The following is a 22,392-nucleotide window of genomic DNA, read 5'->3' as shown; positions in this document are numbered from 1 at the left end:
AATGCAGTCCTGCAGCTCATTGGAGGGAGTCAAACAGTCCAACCCAAGCCAGCATAGAAAACAAATGTTAAATGATGATGCTGGTGATATATAAATGGTGTATATTAGACGCATCTTGGACTATGCATGTTAGTTCTACTTAGATATGCAATCTCTCCACAACAAATTACAATAAATTACAAAGAATACAAAACAACATGACATGCTCTCCTCATAACTGTTTGTATACCCCTACAGACCACTTCCACAAAACAAAAATATGTTAAATGAAAGACCCTTGCTGGAAATAGGACAGGCACAATTTATGTTTGTTAAGTGTGCATGTGTGTATGTTTGTGTGAAAGCTTTCTCACAGCACTGATGAAATGAATATATATACATATATATACATAGTGTATATATATATGCCCTCATACACCTAAGTGCATACATACAATGCCCATGCATGAATGTATATTTTTATCTGTGTGTATTTGTGTATAAGTGTGGTGTGGTATGTGCATTTAGCTCTCTTTCTCTCTCTCTCTCTCTCTCTCTCTCTTTATATATATATACATACATACATGTGTGTGTGTGTGTGTGTGTGTGTATGTATGTATGTATATTAGCATACTGACCCTCCCAAGATGCAAAAAATTAAATGCACATATATCTCTACAAACACACAGCCTATATATGAGATTGACTTACTTCTCCCCTTACTACTACCACTACTACTATATCCACAAGTAAAACAGTGACGTTCCATTTATTCATCTGTAAGAAATTTTTACAGTAAAAATTAATTGCGTTGATAATAAGAGATCAATATGATGTATATTTGTGTTATGTGTATATGCTATATATAAGTGTGTGTTGGGGAGACAAGAATGCTGATGTATGTGTAGAATGGAATGTAAGATCAACCTTGATAAGATTTGAACTCAAAAAATTAAGAAATGTAACTAAATACTGCAAAGTTACTAATTCTGCCATACATCAATCTTAATAATACCAGGCCACAAAGTTTAGAGAAGGCAACAATTATGCAAGTAATTGACAAGGACTTATTTTAGTGACACCAAAAAAATGAAAGGCCAATTTAGCCTTGTTGAAAATTTAACACAGAATGAAATGAAGTGTTACCATGCTGGAAGCAGGAGGAGGATATCAGAGAATATCATAGACTCTTGGCAAATATTTTATTAAATTGTGAGAAGGCAAAAGGGCAGAGAGAATGTGAAAGGATCTGAACTCAGAATGTAGAAGCACATTGCAAAGTATTCAGTAATGTCATACAGATAATAAAATATCTTAGATTAGCTCAAGTGGGCTAATACTGTTATTAAGCCTAAGTCAGTAATGAATGAGTAGACATTTGATGAAAGGTGTTGCAGCTATGATCATCCTGTTTTATTTTTTCAGACATAATGTATATTTAGAACTATATTCTGCAATGCTTGATTCTTTTCTGCTAGAGTAAGTTGTGATGTGAGGAGGATTTTCGGAGACAGCAGCATGTGAATTGCATGCATGTATACATATATGCATACAGGGAGACAGACACTGAAAATAATATAGCATTGAAGAGAAATAGAATAGATCATATATGTATATAATACAGGCAGAAGTGGAGGGTAAATGAAAGTGGAGGAAAAGCTATGAAACAATAACTGAAAAGTAGTGTGCCCATGTCCTCACATACGAGCACACACACACACACACATAATCATCCTCTTGACCTAACTTCTACATCACACTACAACCACCTTCGCAAGACAATGATGTATCATGATGACATGTTCTTTCCAGTTCACAATGGTAAAACAATTCTTCTTTCACATGGAGTGAATATGGAGATTGATGATAGTAAAAATTGTTGTTGCTTAGTCCAGGTTAGCCCTGGTGTAGCAAACATGTGATAACCATCATAACCATCCTGTCTTTTATTCAGATATATTATATCTAGAACTACATTTATGTACTGTAGAGTGCAATTTGAGTGAGATTTAGCTGCTCTTTTTCATGGGATTATAATCATGTAGAGTTCTTTTATTGATTCAAGCCCCAATGAGCACTGCAACACAGGTGTCATTGAATGGTCTCTCAACAATACTGGAAAAGTTCAAAGGAAAATAAAATAATGAAATGATTGTATATAGTGTTCAGGTGTACTACAACTCATCAAAGGTGCATGTACAGTACATAGAATTATGTGCAAAAGTGAAGGAAGTGAACAGTGTAAGAGTCATGATATACATGTGTGCATGCATATGGAGTGGATGATATCAGGTGTAGTGTTGGTGAATTCCAGGAAGCATGGAGGTTTTAAAGGAAGCAATGTCTTGGCAACAAACAACTGATGCAGGTGGATTGTTCCATGCTTCAGCAACTCTGAGTGTGATAAAATGTTTCCAAAAGTTATAGGAGCTATGCTGTTTTCTGACTTTGTAGACATGCCCACATCCATAATCCTTTGCAGCTATTTGGGAGCTCTGTACACCCTGTTTGCAACAGATGTCAAAAGTGTGTTGATTCTTGTTGATTATGCCAATGTAGAGAAGGAATGACAGAAAATAGATTGTCTTTGGAAAAAAGCAACATCAGTCAGGTTGTGTATCTCTCCATCAAAATGTGAGCTTCATGGTAGGAACACACCTTTACGCAAAGCAGTGAACTGAACTAGTTTAGATGTGTAGCATTAGTGGTGTAGCTGACGTCTCAAGCCTTGTTATTACGGCAAGTGTACTGCTGTTAGATGTAGTGTTTGCTTTAGTCCAGCATCAGCTAGGGTGACACAGTGTGGCTCTCTTTCTGCTTTTTGGAGGTCAAGAGACGTGTAAGGAGATGGTTCATTGCTTTAATGTGTCCTGCAGTACTTCTGTTAAGTGACTGGTGGCCCATTCTAATGGAAGGGGAGGTGGGGCTAGATTTGTAGTCACGGGGCCAGGTCATCAGCATAGAGGAGCTCCTCTGGGAGCTCCTCTATGCTGATGACCTGGCCCTCATAGCAGAATCACAACTAGAACTATAGAAGAAATTCCAGGTGTGGAAGCAAGGTTTAGAATCGAAAGGCCTTAGAGTCAATGTTGCAAAGACCAACACATCACACACCCCTTCAGGTAGGTGGTCCTGCTCGATCTGTAGAAAAGGTGTAGGTAGAAACTCCATAAGAAATACCGAGTGTAAGCTATGGACACATTAGAGGTGCAGCAACATCAAAGGAAGATTAACCGAGAAGATAGCTTTCATGTGTGGCAGATGCACAGGGACAATAAACACCACAGATGCTCAGAAAACAGATCCCATCACATGCCAGGGGAAGAAACTAGAAATAGTTGATAGCTTCCACTACCTAGGTAACCAAGTCTGTAGTGGGGTGGATGCTCAGAGAGTGTTAGCACTAGAATAAGAATAGCCAGGGCAAAGTTCAGAAAGCTCCTACCCCTACTGGCGACAAAGGGCCTCTCGCTCAGAGTGAAAGGTAGACAGTACGATGCATGCGTGTGAACTGCCATGCTTCATGGCAGTGAAACATGGGCCGTGACTGCTGAAGACATGTGTAGGCTCGAAAGAACTGAAGCTAGCATGATCAACTGGATGTGTAATGTCAGTGTGCATGCACGACAGAGTGTTAATGCCCTGAGAGAAATGTTGGACATAAGAAGCATCCAATGTGGCATACATTGGTATGGTCATGTACTACGGATGGATGAGGAGATCTGTATGAAGAAGTTCCACTCCTAAACAGTGGAAGGAATCTGGGGTAGAGATAGACCTAGGAAGACATGGGGTGAGGTGGTGAAGCATGACCTTTGAATGTTTGGCCTCACAGAGGCAATGACAAAAGACCGAGACCTCTGGAGATATGCTGTGACTGAGAAGTCCTGACAAATAAAGTGAGTTCACAGCTGTAACCTACACCAGTGTCACATAACCAGCCCACTCAAAAGTACCTTGGATCGTAGGGCAACATGCTGTGCTTGAGAAGACCTGTTGAGTCAAGTACATCAAAACCAAAATCAAATAGAAATTGTAGTTGTGATCCCTGTGCCGGTGGCACATAAAAAGCACTAACCAATCGTGGTCATTGCCAGTCCCATCTGGCCCCTGTGCCGATGGCACATAAAAAGCACCCACTACACTCTCGAAGTGGTTGGTGTTAGGAAGGGCATCCAGCTGTAGAAACACTGCCAGATCAGACTGGAACCTGGTGCAGCCTCCATGGCTTACCAGATCTCAGTCGAACTGTTCAACCCATGCCAGCATGGAAAATGGATGATGATGATGATCATCATCATCATTTAATAAGACTACTGATGCATGTTGGCAGACTACAAATGCATGCTGGCAGATATGTCAGCAACCATCAACTGAGTGTAATGGTCATGGACTTAGGAGACTGTGGTGTGATAGTTTCAGGACAACACTTGGTGAACAACTGTTAGCGTATCATCATAAACAGGTACATAGTAGTGTATTGTCAACTTGAAACTAGTAAGGTGTCATGTAAATTTAGTTGCTATTTCTTACAAGTTGAGTGACTACATAAAGACTCTGTTGATGAAGCTCCACACCAGCTCAAAGCTCATTTGTTTGTTTGTTTATTGTTAAGTGATGGTGGTGAATGATGGTTGTAGCGAACTGGTAGGATGGTGAATAGTCACAATGGTATTGCGTAGCCATAAGTCAACCTTGATTGAGCTGAAATATGTTCAAAGGCAGTTCAGCTGTTGAATGCATCTTCCCCTTTTTTAAGACAGCAAAGTGTGATATTAGGGAAATTTGGCTACATTTAGCAGATTGTTGTGCTTGAATGTAGTGGTGTTAAAATTGCAGAGTGGTATTCTAATAGAATAGAATAGGTATTCTGAAGTGAGTATAGCTATTAATAATAAAGTGAACATGTTCTGAAGTGGCTGGTTGGAAACCAATATAGATAAAACAATATGAGGCAGAAAAAAAATGTGTTGGGCTGAAAATGATGGCAATAGGTGTGGTGAAGATGATGATGGTTGTGTAGCGTGGCAGTTTCAGAAATGGTGAAAAATGGCTATAGCGATGGCTAATATCTTCACTGTGAAAGGCGAGGCAGGAATGATCTCGTTTGAGGTTACAACCATCTTTGGTCAACCTGTTCTGGTTCTAAACACTAACTTGATTGGCTGACAGGACACGAGTGGTCTCTACGTGTTTCGCGTCACTGGGTGACATGTGACACGAGGGTCCCTACGAGGTCCGCGCCACTGATTGACACGTGACGCGAATTGTCTCGACTTATTTCGCGCCATAATTGCGAATCAGCCAATCAAGACTTTCGGTTAAAATTCCATTTTCTGGGGTTCGGTGAGCCAACCAAACAGTATATAAAGCAGGATTTCACAGACACTTTTATCTCGGTTTCCAGTTCTTCTAAGAGCTAACTTAGACCCCTGCTGCTCAACTTACAGATATGCGATTGTCTCTGCTACTACCTCTTGCTACGCTAATCTATACAACTACTGAAAGCCCTCGAGTAGATTCCAGCATCTTGCCCTATGAACGGTAAACTGAATGCCATTGTTAATTCTATGTTCAGTACCTTTGGGGTTTGCTTCACGCCTCACGAACACACCGACACAAAACGGGCTTACGCTTACGAACTCTAAAAATCCACATGATTATAAAATATGTAAAATAAATAATATTTATCTACCAACAGAAGACTTGCGTCAATTCACTTATGTCCTATCGTCGTTATATGTATTTTATGGCTTTTGAATAATTCGTTAAGAGTAGAACCGCGTGCAATCGTATTTCCTACGCGATACGACCAAGCGTGATCCTATTTCTCAGTTGTAATGGAAATCCTGGTTAGGAAGATCATAATGACAGTGATGATGGCACTGGTAGAGATGACGATGGGCAACAATAACGGTAATGATGATGATGCAGAAGAGAATGGTGGTGGTTGTGATGAAGATGGTGATGTAGAATATGGAAAACTAGAAGCATATTGGTAGTGATAACAAATGCAACGACAATCTATTTTCTAAATGTCTAATAATCACCATTGATAATTTGTGAGTGCTTGTGTGTTTATTATTTACTTTTAGAGTGAGAGTGAGTATCAACAGCACTTGTAAACAAGGAGAGGTTGATGTAGTTGAGAATCGGCTGGAACAGATGTCTATTGGGAAAAACAAGTAGGAAGGAACGAAGATCTAGATAAATGTAGCAAATGCTGGTGTGGGAGGATTGGATAGAATCCTCCAGGGAAGATTTTGGTACTGGAGAAATCACAGGCCATTACCTATACATTGTTGAGTGAGAGAGAGAGAGAGAGAGAAGTGGGGACAAAGTATGTCAGTGAAAGTCGTAGTAAAATGTAAAACAGCAGAATGTAAAGTAACAAAGCGATGTTCTGCATTGGAAAATATTAATACAAATAATCCAAACAGAGAAAGACAAAAAAATCACAATGAGAAAGAAGAGAGATCTAATGTTTGGAGTAGAATCCTTCATCGGAGATGAAATGCGGAATGGCTTTGCAGGAAAAACATGTAATGAGTAATGGGGGGGGGGGGGTGAGGAAAAACATGGAAACTTAAATAATAATAAAGAAGGAGAAAGGGGAAGTAACAGAGAGTAACAAGTGTTAGGAAGGGGGACAACTATCAGAGCCAGGAGAAATAAGTGAAGCCTGCAGGTTTGAAAGAAGTTGACAAGTGATCATCTACATGTCGATAAGACGGAGCTGGACTACAATTTATATATTCTTTTATTCTTTTACTTGTTTCAGTCAATGTAGGGGTGAATGTAATGAGTGGGCAAAAAGGTTGGGTGATTGGAGTAGATATGTGATGGTGCTAAGAATGAGGAATGTGTGTTACTAGAACGTAGCTGAGGAGAGCACAGAAACGGTGCTCCAAGGAAAATATGAGAAGTGTGGGATGATAATGTTAACAATACGGGGTAGGTGTCAAAAAGAAGGGATAACTGGTAACATAGAAAGGGATGATGAAATATATGGTGGTTATAATATATATATATATATATATATATATATATATATATATATATATATATACGTATATCTATATATAAATACATGCATATATCTATATATATATATATACATATATCTATGTGTATGTGTGTGCATATATATATATATATAAAATATATAGGGTAGCGAATATTTATAGAAATTTCACTACCAGTGGCCTAGCATGTATAAAAAGTCAATAGACAACATATTCTCAATATAAAATAGTGTACTTTTAAACACAAGAGAAATTACCTTTAACAGGTAATTCTACACACTAGAAGAAGCAGTCAAAACGACCAAAACCACATTTAAGAGCAATTTCGAAGGGAATGAAAAATAAATAAATATATATATATGTATGTGTATGTATATATATATATATATATATATATATATATATGGTTCGCCAGCCCTCAGTCAAAATCGTCCAACCCATGCTAGCATGGAAAACGGACGTTAAACGATGATGATATATATAGATATATATATATATATATATATATATATATATATATACATACACACAAACATACATAGAGAGATATGTTTATATATATTCATGTTATATACATACACAAACATGCACATATATGCCTACATGCACACACACACACACACATCGTCATCATGTAATCACCATTTTCCATGCTAGCATGAGTTGGTCAGTTCAATAGGATCCAATGAGTTAGAGGGTTGCATTGGAACCCAATGTCTGCTGTAGTATGGTTTTTATGGCTGGATGCTATTCCTAATACCAACCACTTTTTATTGTGTGATAGTTGTAAATAAGTGTCGCTGTCATACAAACATTGTCATTCATTTTCAATGTTCAGTGAAAGCATGTCTTGCCATGGGGAAATATTACTTTGCTTGGCAGTAGGGAAGGGTGGGCAACAGGAAGGGCATCCAGTCACAGAAAATCTGCCTCAATAAACTTTGAGAACAATGAGGATGATGACATGACCACAGGCATATACTGATGGAGGATGACATAAAAAGGGTTGAGCAAAAATATCTTGATTTTGTTAATTTATGTCCAGGTTGACTTCCCTCTTTTTCCCTTAATCAATAAGTACTAAACAAAGTATTTGTGCAAAATGAGTGAGTAAAACCCTCAAATAAAGTACCCTGGCATAGTCACAGTTCAATGTGTACAATGTTACCTTCTGTGTTTATAGAGATCTATCCATATTTCTAGAGCTCTTCACTCAAAATTGTGGGTGTAAATGGTAGTTGGTAGAGAACCATGGCAATAATGTCATTTATCAATGGAACATCATCACAGAGTCAAGAAGAATTTTCGTGTTAACTCTATGTGACTTACAATAGTCAGTAATTTTTCTTAATTTATCACTAGGTTTCTAGATGTGTGATATCTGCTTTGGTTTCTATTTTGCTGTGAATATGGCTCCCATTGCCTATCTTGGAATTATTTTAGGGAACTCTTGATAGGAAGGTTGTGTTAACTCTGTAGCTTTGAAAATGTATACATTTATGCAAAAATATGAGAGAACAATGAATCAAATACTATAAGTATAGGTGGGATAGATATCACTCACAATCAATCCCATTCTTTTTATGCATAATATAGGGGCTAGCTAAGAACAACAGTATTCTTCTACCTATGAAGTAACTTACAATAAATTTTATAATATTTCTAATAGTAGAAGCAAGTGTATTAAACAATATTTTGCTTTATCTGGTCACCAATTTTCCAACAGACAAGTTTAAATTGCATACATATGTACACACACACACACATACACACCGTTGTGGTGAGAGTCTTGATACCCCCTTGCAAGAAATAGACTGGACCAAGCGATTACAAATAGTAGTGATTGGAGTGAAGTTTGTGTGTTAGTTCGAGTTGAGTTCACAGTGAGGTTGGAAGGTGTTGGTTGGTTTGTTCATTTGGAATATTGATTGTTGGTTTGTGAAGAGATTGTTAGATCGTTGTTATTACAGCTGTGTTATCTTGTTTACTGTTAGAGTGTATCTAAACCATCCGTCACAATATCATGGTGGTATCACGACATTTCAAGACAGAGGATACTACACACACACACACATACACACACACACATACATACAAAATCATCATCATCATCATCGTCATTGTCGTCATCGTCGTCGTCATCATCATTTAATGTCCATTTTCCATGCTTGGATGAATTGGACAGTTGGACTGGTTTCAGTGAGTCACAGAGCAATGCCAAGCTCCAGTGTTAGATTTGGCATGGTTTCTTGGTTGAATACCCTTCCAATGTCATCCACATTACAGTGTGCACTGGGTACCTCTTTTTCTTGTGTCACTGGCACTAGCAAAGTTGCCGAGTAACTATGGAAAAAAATCTCCTACTACTAAGTGAAAGAGATGGCTTTATGCTGAAGTTAAATTATGATAGAGAGACAAGTCTAGGTGTCTTGTTACAGAGGGAATATGTGTGTGGGAGGAGTTGGGAGGGGATAAAGATGAAAGTGGTGTAGTGTCAGAGCAAACTCTCAAGGTACAGGAAAGTGAACTAAAAGAGAACACAGACAGTGGGTCAGAGGAGGGGAAGAGAGAGAGGGTACTTTTATAAGTGGGTGAGAGGAGAGTAACATGATTAGAGATGGGGTAGAAGCAGTATGTTTGGTGGGAAATATCTATGAAGATAGGGTAATGTGAGAAATGGAAATAGCTGAGGAAGGATGGCTCAGAAGGTAGTGGGAGCTGAAGTGCGAAGAGAAGGAGTGGAAGGGAAGGAGATTTAAGGTACATAACTGAAAGTAGAGAAAAGCAGTGATCCATGAAAAAGCATGGGTGGGGAAGGGAAGATAATGGGGAAGAGAAACAGGTGGTGCAAAGAAAGTGGGGAAGTAAAATGTGCCAACAACAGCAATGAAATTTAAACCCACAGGGGATACCAGCCAGAAGGGGGGGGGGGAGACAGAAGAGGTACATTGAGAAACTGACTAACATAACCATAGAATGGACTGGTGTTTGTAAGGGTAGGGGGTTAGTCACTGGGCGTAGAATGGGGGCTTAAGTTACTTATACTTGAACTATGAAAGGGCAAGGGTAAGCAGAAAGATTGCATGCTGGCAAGATAATGGGGTGCAATCTCTGCTGTGTGTGTGTGTGTGAGTGTGTGTGTGTGTGTGTATGTAACCCATCCACCCACAATGTATTTAAATTTTGTTGCTGCTAGTTTCATACTTGTATCTTCTCTTTAACTGCTTGATGATGTGTTTGCTCACCATGCTGGTCCTGTAGGGTGCATCTGCTGGTTACATTTAAAGTGTGATGCCATGCATTGCTGAATACTGAAACATATGTAACAGTTAAAATAAAGGACTACTACCAAGTCAGTGGCCATGTTCTTTCCTCTTATTATTGTTGTGCTCTTTGTATGTGGATGACCTGAGTGTACAAGCGATGGTGGGAGTTTAATAAAATTAACATGGGAGTTGAAACTTAAATGTCACTTCTGAATGTGTGTGGATTCAAACTATAACACATACATCCCATGCAAGTATGAAAAAAAGATGATAATGGTAATGATGATATATATTCAAGTTCATATATATTTACTCATGTACACATTTATATATACTGACATAATCATCATTATTTAGTAATATTGATCCCCCATGTTCCTGTTCAGAATCGATGAGCTTTTACCTTCCTTGAGTTCTCTCCAATGTTCATTTACCCGCTCTCCTATGCTTCTTGCCGTTTCCCCTATGTATGTCATTGTCTTGTTACTGCATCGTCCCTCTATACATCTTATACTATAGACTACATTTCTGGCTTTACAGTTTGTTTGTGGGCTAAATCTACATACAGTACAGTACTTATCCGTACAGGGGGTTCTAGATAGATAGACAGATAGATAGATAGATAGATATTGTGTGTTGTGAATCCCATACAACTCATTAATTTTTTAAAAAGGGAGAAGAGATGTTAGAATATAAGAGAATTTTAAAATTTAAATTAAAATTCTCTTATATTTTAACATCTCTTCTCCATTTTTAACAAAAGTGTTGAGTTGTATGAGATTCCTTTCCCTTAATTCACAACACACCATATACAAGTATTATTTTCATTTTTGCAGGCTTAAGCCAGTAAGCTACCAGCGAAATATGAAGAATGTATATTAGAAATCTTTTTATGGAAACCTCCAAATTAAAGGCCGAATCTAATTCAACCTTTTTACACATATATTACTATATAAGCTTTGTTATTAAAGTTGCAAAAACATCACAAAAAATCACAAAAAACTGCTACTAATCTTAATTTTGTTCTATTCTCAATCAAAACTGTCTAATGAACAGAAACATGAAACTCTTTTGTGATTTCTTGCGATGTTTTTGCAGCTTGAATAATAAAGCATTATTCTACCTTGAGTAATAGTTTTTCCCCCCTTGTTTCATATTTGCGCTTACTCTGGTATATATATATATATATATATATATATATATATATATATATATATATATATATATATATATCCATCTTTTATCTTTTACTTATTTCACTCATTAGACTGCGGCCATACCTTGTAGAATTTTTAGTCAAATGTACTTATTATTTTAAAGCCAGGTACTTATTTTATTAGTCTCTTTTACCAAACTGCTAAGTTAGCAGTGCGTAAACAGGGCAACACTGAGTACAAACACACAGACATGTGTGCGCACATGCACATATATACAATGAGCTTCTTTCAGTTTCCATCTACCAAATTTACTCACAAGGCTTCAGTCAGCCTGAGACTATAACGGAAAACACTTGCCTAAGATGCCATGCAGTGAGACTGAACCCAAAACCATGTTGTTGGGAAGCAAGCTACTTGCTACACACCCACACCTATATCACCCATACCTGCACCTATATAGCCATGCCTGCACCTATATTTATATATATATATATATATGTATGTATATATACATACATACAATATTAAGGATTCAGGAGAGAATCAGGTACTTAAATGATAGGCACCACATTGGGTCAAATCAATTTGTAAACACCCGCTTTAGTTGAATATCATGGGTACTGAAGCACATCCAGTGAAATATTCAGGTTATATATACAGAGAATTTCACACTTTCAAGTTGGGTATACTTTAGGATGTCCGACAAGTCAGGAATCCTTTTTGGTGTATTATGAGTAAATAATACACCAAATGTCTGACGAATATGGTGGGTGGGGCATCATTTTCCATTCAAACTGCTCCAGCTTTTGGAGTGTTATCCTGGCCAAATATTATCTTGATGGAAGAACATCTTTTGTCTTGAAACCAAAGATGGTTGTTTCTCTTCTGGCACTGGTTGAAGCCCCTCAAGCTGCTCACATTAGATCTCCTTCATCATCGTTTGGTTTGGGTTTAAAAGTTCGAAGTGGACTGAACCTTCCATATCCCACCAAACAAAATACATCACCTTACATGGGTGAAGACCTTTAGCCTGGGGTGCTGGTGCTTCTCCTTTCTCTATCCACTGCCTTTGGCACTTGACATTATTATAGAGAATTTATTTCTTGTCTCCAGTCACTATTTGGTCCAAAAAAAGGTTCATTTGTGAGATGTGACAGCAAAGAAGAGCACGCATTCACTCTCTGCGTGTGATTAAGCTTTCTGGATGACATGCAGGTGTCGATGAATGACTGAATCCAAGCTTCTCTGCTAGTTCCTCAACAGTTGGGATGGGATTTTGTTCCACCAGGGTTTGCAGGACATCCTTGTCAAGACCTAAAGATCTTCCAGGACAAGGCACATCATCTAGGCTGTAGTTTCTGGCTCAGAATTTCTGGAACCACCATTAACACTGACTTACACTTACTGTCCAATACCCATATACTGCATTAATATTCCTTGCACTTTCTATTGCATTGTTGCCTTTACTGAACTCCTTTGTCACTTCCATTATAGCGTTGAAAAAATAACTGTTAAAATCGAACTGCACTCTTCAAAATTGGCACTAAGAATAAGGTCAAGATAAAATTACTACCTGCTTTTATAGCAAGTTGATGCAGGTAGTTTGTCCCATTCCCGTCCGACTTTTAGTTCATGCAATTGATAAAACCACATTATATATGGGATGACCCAATATATTTACATACACCCTCCTGCATATCATCATCATCATCATCATCTAATGTCAAGTTTCCAGGCTTGATATGGGCTGATTGGTTTGACAAGATTTGATGAGTTGGTGAATGATATCATATTCCAATGTTTACTTTGGCACATGATTTGTATGGGTTTGTATGCACCAGCACCAGTGAACATTGCTTTGCAACTTGCAAAGTGGAGGGCCTAAAGTGATCCTTGTAACTGAAGAAGATTGGAAGAAAGTATTGGGGATAATTTTAGGTGGACAGATGAGGGCTGCTGCAATAGGATGGGAGAGTAGTAGAGTTGTCATTAAGTGTATAGGGGGAGTATAGTAGGGAACAGTGGAGAGGGAAGGGATTATTGATAAGGGTTATTTTGAAAATGATGGGAATAAAGTTGAAAGGTGTTGTGTCAATTCTGCTTGCGTGTGTTTGTGTGTGTGTGTGTGTGTAAGGTGAGGTCTAGTGGTACCCAATATAAATGTTGAGTAAGGATAGAAGGGAAAGGGAACAGGAAGGGAGAAATAGATTATGGAGGCAAGAAATCCTGAAAGCCATTGAAAGAAAGAGGGATGTGGGGGAGAAATTGTTGGGATATGCCAGAAATACAGTGAATGAGTGCAGTGAGGAGAGATAGAAGGACACATTGAAGGTTAGGAGGAAGTGAAATATCAAAAAGAAATGCCAGGAAATTTTCCAAGATGAGAGGCAACAGAGAAGATATAGAAAGAGAGAGGGGAAGGAAAAGCAGTGAGGGAAGAAAAAGCTAGAGGGTATCCAAAAGCCATAAGGACAGGTAGTGAGATGATAGTAAGGGGTGGTGTTGGATGCCAATAAAGGTAACTCATGTGAGAATGTGCCTGAGTGATAAAGGTAAGGGAATTATGGAAAGTGGATGTGTAAGATCGTGGGATGATAAAGTGAGCTTGGCAAAGAGTGTGTGTGTGTGTGTGTGTGTGTGTGTGTGTGTGTGTGTTAGATTGGAAAGAAAGTGATGTCACAATCATTTTGATCATACTTTTTCATCATTTACTGTAAAACAAGAATTAATTTTTACATTCTAATATTTTATTTGTTTCTTTGCAGATTACTTTATACCATAATAATCAAATTCATGTTCATTCTTTTTAAAACGAGTTTAGATCAGACCCATGTCAGACACTGCATGTTTTATGAATTTAAAAGGACCTCTTTAGCAATGGAAGCAGCAAGAAATATGCCTTATGTCTAAAGAAATGAAGCTTTAAGTGTCCAGACATAGTTTGGCTATTTCACTCAAGAAATTTTTCACTTGTAAACTCCCCCTAATCCAGATGACCATGTTCTGTCAGTATAAACTTCTGAAAACCAAGTTGAGGAGAATCCAAAGCAAAATATTGAGAATTAGTGAAACAGTTCAATTCAAGTTAAACTTTGGTTATAAAACTCCATCTTGAATTTGGTAAAATATCTCAACTTGGTCATTTGGTCTCTAAGCATTTGACTACTTCTCAGCTTAATGAAAATGTTGCCCTCTGCTCATCATCGAAGAGTAGACTTGCTACCAAACCTTTCCTGGGTACAATTATCACAAGTGATGAAAAGAGGGCTCCTTATAATCATATCCAGTGAAAATAACAATGGTTGGAATCCATTGAGAGGAATCCCTCTCTAAACACCTGACTAAAGTTATACTCTGTGTTTGGTGGGACATAAAAGATGTCATCTATCATAAAATGATAAACCAAAATGAAACAATGTGGAGACTTATTGTCATCATTTAGAAGCATTGTACAAAAAAGTATCCACCATTGGTCAACCATAAAGGGATGTTGCTCTTATGTGGTAATGAAAGACTACATGATGCTCAAGTCAATCAGGACAAGATTATGGAACCAGATATGGAAGTTTTGTTTCATCTTCCTTACTCTTCTGACCTTCTTTTATCTGACTGTCATCTTTTTAGAGCATTGCAATATTACTGAGAGGGAAAACAATCTATTCATTATAAGGAGGTAAATATGATACTGAGTGTTTCTTTGCTGGGAACCTGAAGAATTTTAAGCCCAGTGGATCATCAATTTGCCAAACAGATCAGATTATGTTATCAATAATGAAAGGCAATATCTTAATTAGATAAATCAATTAAGACCAAAGAAACATTTGTTTCCTTTCCATCTTGAAATGCACCTTCTGAGTGGAGGGAATGACAAATGACCAAGAGCTTTGGCAATTTGCTGTGCTCGAGAAGAAGATCCCCATCAAGCCAAGTGAAATCATAGTCATGACAGACATTGGTGCCATGCAAACCGACATATCTTGGTCTCTTGCCACTACTCTCTGCATCACATACATTTCTGTTGCAGTTTTGCCATCTCAGTCATATTGCCTTGACTACTCATTTCTGTCTCAGAATACAAGTACTATCTCTCATTCCTTGGTTACCCGTCTCTCTGATCACTATCATTCTGGCCTCTGTTACTCATGCTTCTCATTCTGAATGCAGGTGGGTGAGTGAGCGGAAGCAGAGTCATGATGAAGCCATAACTACACTGTTAGTGCTGGTAGCACAAGAAAAATGCCCCCTTTGCACATTGTAAAATAGTTGATGTTAGGTAGAACATCCAGCCACAGAGAGCAAATGAAAATGTAATGTGAGATGAGGTCTGGATCTGTCTAGGTGAGTAGATCTGTCCTACCCATGACTGGACAGACATAAAATGATGATGATGTTGATATACATATACAAATACATGGGGAAAAATTTTAAATATGCATGTGTACGTGCACAAACACACACACACTGGTAATGAAACATGTAAGTACATGCAAAGGGTATATAATTTATGGTAACCTAATCTCATGGATGCATGCTTACAAATTCACCCTTTATATTTTGACTTTTCCACTGACAAGGAACATTACTATGATGCATGCTACAGTCTGCTTGGCTGACAAAAAGTTCTCTTCCTGATTTGCAACATTAACAACATTATTGTGAATTGAATGTTTACAACAATCATTAGGTTATGTACATTTTTTAAAGCCTCAAACTGCTTGGCTCTTTATAGGCTCCACTCCAATTTCACACTGGATTATTTTGAAAGGTGAATTTACAGTTAATATTAAAAAACAAAAATCTTGAAGAATATGTAAACATGAAAATTTGGTTACTCTGTAGCTTGATTTTGTCTTAGGTTACTCAAGTAACAACAATAACTTCCATCAGAAGCACAACAACAAATATAAGCACAAATACCACCATTGCCATAACATCAACTGCTGCCATGATCACAATCATAACTACCACCACTGCAGCAACTAACACCATTACCACAACAATATGGACAACAACACTAGTACCAACTACTATTACCACCACAAGAACAATAACTGCTACAGCTACAACAACAATAGTAAAAAATAGCAATAAAATTCCCTGCTGATATCATCACTGGCACCGTTGCAGCTATTACAACAGCAACACCAACCGTTATTTCCTTACTACCACACCGATGAAGACAAAAATCCCCATCAATACCATCCCAACAATCAGTACCAATACCTATACAATGACAACAACAGACAGTGACAACAACAACGATAATATAAATGTTTAGTTCATACCTCAAATTGACCTCTGGTTGTTAAGGTACTTAACTGAAAAATGTGAAAGAAAGGAAGGGAAGACGAAAATATAATATCTGGTGGAAGACATATATAAATAACACTCTTAAGATTTGCAAATTTTGACTAAAAAGTATACACAGACACTAGTAATACCATCATCATCATCATCATCTCTTCAATTTTATCATTCATTCTTTTACATTAACAGGGGATGGTTAGGTTTTCAATGCACTCTATCAGCCCTCTTCTCTATACTGTAGCATATATAGTGACATATCACACCCATTCTGAATATTGAGTTATATATATATAGACAAACAAGTAGGTTGGATAAGTCCACAATACACCATATCATCTCTTCCTCTCAATGCTGTATTGCATATCATCTGAATGGGACCGTATCTCCAGACCTAACCTTCATACTTTTTCAAGCCTTCCATGGTTTACTTTAAACATTGTCTTCCACTGTAATTAAACAGATCTTGTTCATTCTGCAGCAATTATAGTCATCAATACTTTCCTCTTCCCCCAACTCATAATCACCATCATTGCCGTCGCTGCCACCACTCACCACCACTTTACTGTCCATACATTTATGCATAAACTAGTTATAGTCTGATTCTTCACTTCCCATAATGGTAAGCAAAAGAGATTTCCACTTCATATGATGGAGGTCTAGATAGTTTATTTCATAGGGGATTGGTCTCTGATCTTGGTGCCCACAATCCACTCATTTTCACAGCACTGTAACTGCTTACAGTTGTTGAGCATAATCCACCCTCATGGTACCTTATGGCTATATGTACTACAGCACCCAATAGTATCTTCTTAGAATTAGGAGTGCTGTACTTTATGATTATTGAATTTGCTAGAAATATCAGCCACACCTTCTCCCTTAAATTATGCATTTGACATTGTCATCATCCATACATTATATATATATACAAACACACACATACACACACACACACACCACACACACACACACACACACACACACACACACACACACACACACCACACAGAGAAAAAGACATGATCATATCTGAAACCACTTTATTCATAGGCCTGCATAATAAAAGATAATTATTGTTGCTCTGTGAGATAGATAAAACTGAGGCATTATAAAGTTAAGCTTCTTAGTTCTTGATATCTACAACACCAGTGGTTGGACACAGAAGATGGTAAACTTCACAGCTGGTTGTCTGGTACCCAATACTTTGAGGCAAAACCTTGTGTACTGATTGTTGCTGTTGTGACCCATCAGACTATCATTGAAAGCATTCCAGTCAGAATAACCTCAGTTTAATTTCATGCATAATGTGTCTAGGACTATATTATCCAAAGTGTTCTTTTTTAAAGACAGTAAGGTGTGATTTTGAAATTTGGCTGCCATTTTTAGCATGTGAAACAACTGTATATATGCTCCCTTGTTAGTTTCCATATATATATATATTGGTTTATTTTGAGACAAGGTATGAAGGCCATATATTTTAGGGGACATGGAGAACTGAGATATATTCATGCTGTTTTGCCTTCCTAAACAAAGCATTAAGGCCCAGTACATTGAGATACAGAGAGTTTGTCATGTGAGAGTAATTCTACATTTGTAGGGTTACATGTTTGGTGCTAGCAACAACAGGAAAACTAAAAAAAAACATCCACAGAAAAACAGCAAACAAAAACAACAAGCACACAAGGATAAGTCTTCATCAACTTGACTGTTTTAAGTAGAAACTGTGAGCTGTTGAGGTACATAGAGTAACATCCCCCACAAATACAAACAAAAATTAAGTTTTAAAGAGCTTATCTCCCAAGTTTCATCTTCAGCGAGATGTTTTTAAAACCAAAGTTTCTGATAATGATGTTGTTAGATATCTATATATCCCCAAGGACAAAATTTCTATGATACACAAGAATTTTCTCTAACAGAGTGGGCAAAAGTCTTTTGGAAGTGCGTATCAAGGAATTCTACATCTCTGAAAATACCAAATTGTTTATCCTTCCTCATGTCCAAAATAAGACACTTCACTTACTTTCCTTTTTCCATCCAACATGGCACACTCAGAGGAGGATTTACAAAAGTACGTGGCATGAGAGCAAAGTCACTGGCTCAGTAACCTCAGATCACTAGATATAGATGTGATAACCATCAATAAAACCAGAATTTCCAGAATGCACACATATGCTCATCTTAACCCTTTCAGATCTGGGCGCCTGTATCTAACTTAACCCTCCATCTGAGCTCCTGAGCAAAAAAAAAAAATATATATGAACAGTTGCATATACAGCTCAATAGTAATGAGTGCAGGCAAACTAATGGACAGAATCACAAAAAGTTCAGGAGAATAGAAAAAAGTGGGCCTATATCTCAACTGCCATCTGTTCACCTAAATTGCTACTTTCTTCATTACTTTCACCAGCTTGATTGCTTGAATCACTCTCATTGCCAGTGTAATTGTAAACTCTTCGTCCAAAGAATAAATATCAAGAATTTCCTCAACTGCAAGAAGTCTAGGTCTTGCTCATTTACAAGATGAAATGCTGAGTTCATCACACACTTGCTTCATCACAAACTCGTTTGTTTTTGTTCAATTAAAAACAAAGGTAAACAACAGCTATGAGGGACACTATTAATAATGAGTCATAGACACACTTGACTACAAACTGGCAATGCGATAAGTTGTCCAATTTTAGAATTTTATCTTCTTTTCCTATATGCGTTGTTCATTACCACTTCAGCAGGAATCCAGCAGAGATGACATTTAAGCCATTCCCACTGTAGTAAGAATATAGCTTGACATCTTTAAGTGACTACAAAGTATGCATGTCTTGTTGTCAGCCTAGATCAGAGAGCATGATGGCAGTCTTGTTTTGAAAGGTTTAGATTTCAAGGTAAAAGACCAATCTACTCTGGTGGGAAATTAGTGATGTTGAATGGGGACAGCAGGAAGGAAAGCTGTACATTCAAACTGTGGCCATTCATTTTCCAATTGGAGGAGAAATATTATGGGGAATGTCCTGCTCTTTGGTAGAATGGCATTTTAGATGTACATTGAAACTGTGTGAGATTAGCCAGCAAGAGAGGTGAAAAGACTTTTGAAACCTGCTCAGATAGTTCTGACAGGTTTTCTGAAAAGCATTTGTAAGGACATAGAGTAACCTGTTTGAGTCATCCAGATCTTATTTAAATAAGTTATTTGTTAGGTCAGCAGAGATGTTGTAGGATGTTCCCATTTCTAACCAGTCAGCCATACAGACCACAAATTTGTAGATTGTATGATCAATCTTGATGCATAGACAAGGACTTAGTTTCTGGATCTTGAATGAACTTTTATACGATATAAAATCTTTTCTGATTTGATTAATCAATTAGGTGGCAGTTTGTAACGAGCATCAACAACTGGTGATGGTGTACTCTGCAGAGAGGGATTAGAGCAGCTAAGCAATAGCTTAGAGAAGGGGCTAGTGAGGAAATTAGAAATGATATTGCAACTGATGTACTACTAGTAGTGCTACAACCAATTTTTCAATGTGAAACACAATGACTGCATTGTCAGAACTAATGCATATGAGGAAGTGAAAGCCATTTGATGGATGAGGTGTAAGAGATGCAACAACATAGCAACAAATCCATAATTCATTCTTTGATGGAATGGGATGGGCATGTGTAGCACAATTCCAAACAAACATATGCAGCTTTCAAGCAGAATTTTGTTCAACAGTTCAAGGCTTAATGATGGTAATAGATTTTAATGTCTGCTTTGAGAGACAATTGTGGTTGTTGGCAAAGAATTGCAAAAAAGTGCAACAAAAATCGCTGTAAAGAGCAACTGTAATGCAGTTGGTGGTAAATGGTTGCATGAAAGGTGCCTTACCACCTGGGTTTGGATAGGCTTTTTTATAAGCTTTATATATATATACCAATTGTCTTGGTACGTGACTAACAGCAGAACAGGAAACACTCCTGTTCTGTGTCTTAGGAAGTGGTAGTGTTGCTGGGGAAGGACAAATATTATTGATAATTTCTGGTCTATAACTTCTGACAAATGTAGGGTCAAAGAATTTGGTCAAGGTAGTAGCAGATTTAGAAACTGTCAATTTTGGGAGATATTCTGTTTGAATAGTGATGCAGTTGACATTACTCATAATAGTGTTGACTATCACAAAAATTTCTAAAAGTATATGAAGTAGTGACATAAAGAAAAATTTATCCAAACAAGTTGGGAGTAGGGCCTGCAGTATGGCACCTGGAAAGGCAAGTTCAAGCCTTTATCCAGCATTGTTGGCTGCTGGATTGATGAACATCATAAGCTGCTTGGTATCTAGTTTAATTTGGATCTTCGAGAAGAGAGGAACTAAGAGGAAATTACAAGGAAGGTAGCTAATTGCTGTCAGAAATGAACTGAAAGGAGGTTTATGTTGAGTAGAACCCATTGCATATTACTTTTATATCTCAACAAGATATTATTTGCTTAAATCAAAGCATCAATATTTTCACTTCCTGTGGCATGGATGCATTCTAATGGTCAGGCAGACTATTTGCAGCTAACATACTAAAAGACTGGGTACATAGTATCTGAAATATTAGTGCTTTCACCATCAACCAGTAGAGCAATGTGGCTGGTGGTACTTCCACACTAGTATTCCATAGAAGTTAATAGTAGAGGAGACAATAGTCAAGTAGCTTGTTCATTCAAGAGAGTCTTCAGGCTAGAGACTATAGATAACTTCCAGAAATTTCTGACATGGTTATTATACTAGAAACATTTTCAGTTTGAGATGAGGTTGATAGGCAGGGTAGTGTCTTAAAGTGGATATCTGAGATGTGGATACATTTGAACGAGTTGTGGGTAGAGCTATCTCTCTGATGAAACCCACATCAACTTCAAGTTTCAGGAGATGTTGGAAGAGAGGGAGTTATTATCTTAAATTTGATAAAAGCAGTATGAGTTATTAAAATGGTACATATGAAAAGGCCTGGAGTTTGGAGATGAAAGAAGAAAAATGCTTGAAGAGGAAGAGATATCCTTTGAGGTGTACCGATCCTCTGTAGATGGCAGTTCTCTTCAACAAGTGATGGCTGCTCTTGTTTGTTTTTTATTTAGAGGTATTTCTATATTTTATTTGTTTCATATTGTCTTTATTAATTACCCCTCCTCTATTTTACTGTATATGGGCACAAAACAAATTTGTAATCTTTGTACTGAATTTTCATAAAGATTCTTTGAGACCAGTAATTAAACCATAATTAAGGATATTAAAAGTGTGATATATTATCAAAATAATTAGAATGATACACAAAATATCTTGTGGTATTTTTAGTTCTTTCTGTTTTGAGTTTAAATCCTGCGGAGGTCAACTTTTCCTTAAATATACCTGGGATTGATAAAATAAAGTACGAGTTAAGTATGGGGATCAATGACATAAACTAAACCCCTTTTATCAAAATGACTGTAGTTGTACTTAAATTTGAAACAATTATTAACAATATAAAAGGCCAAAAGTCATAAGGTAACCCTAACCCTAGCCAACAGTATCTAATTACTTTTCAATAAGGTCTGAGTCCAAAGTACATTGTTGATTTTGAAGTTAATACATACACACATGTATATATGCATATCTTTGTCTGTCTGTCTGTCTCTCTCCCTCTATATATATATGTCTATACAAGCAG

The 22,392-nt window shown here is 37.4% G+C and overlaps 1 protein-coding gene across 20 annotated transcripts in view; it reads right to left on the bottom strand.

The window, feature by feature from the left end:
- Positions 1 to 22,392, bottom strand: part of LOC115223449 (protein couch potato) — a 364,376-nt gene that overhangs the window by 149,290 nt on the left and 192,694 nt on the right. For 16 of the 20 annotated variants that reach the window (XM_036512443.1, XM_036512446.1, XM_036512445.1 and 13 more), the window contains one exon: positions 16,713 to 16,745. The exons of the other annotated variants lie outside the window; for them this stretch is intronic. In XM_036512443.1, the coding sequence (XP_036368336.1) occupies positions 16,713 to 16,745 (33 nt within the window). The remainder of the gene's footprint in view (positions 1 to 16,712; positions 16,746 to 22,392) is intronic. 20 annotated transcript variants of the gene reach the window in all.

Source organism: Octopus sinensis, linkage group LG23 (assembly GCF_006345805.1).
Source record: "Octopus sinensis linkage group LG23, ASM634580v1, whole genome shotgun sequence".
Classification (NCBI taxonomy): domain Eukaryota; kingdom Metazoa; phylum Mollusca; class Cephalopoda; order Octopoda; family Octopodidae; genus Octopus; species Octopus sinensis.
The sequence above is the reverse complement of the archived record's forward strand: the minus strand, read 5'-3'. Positions and strand labels throughout refer to the sequence as shown.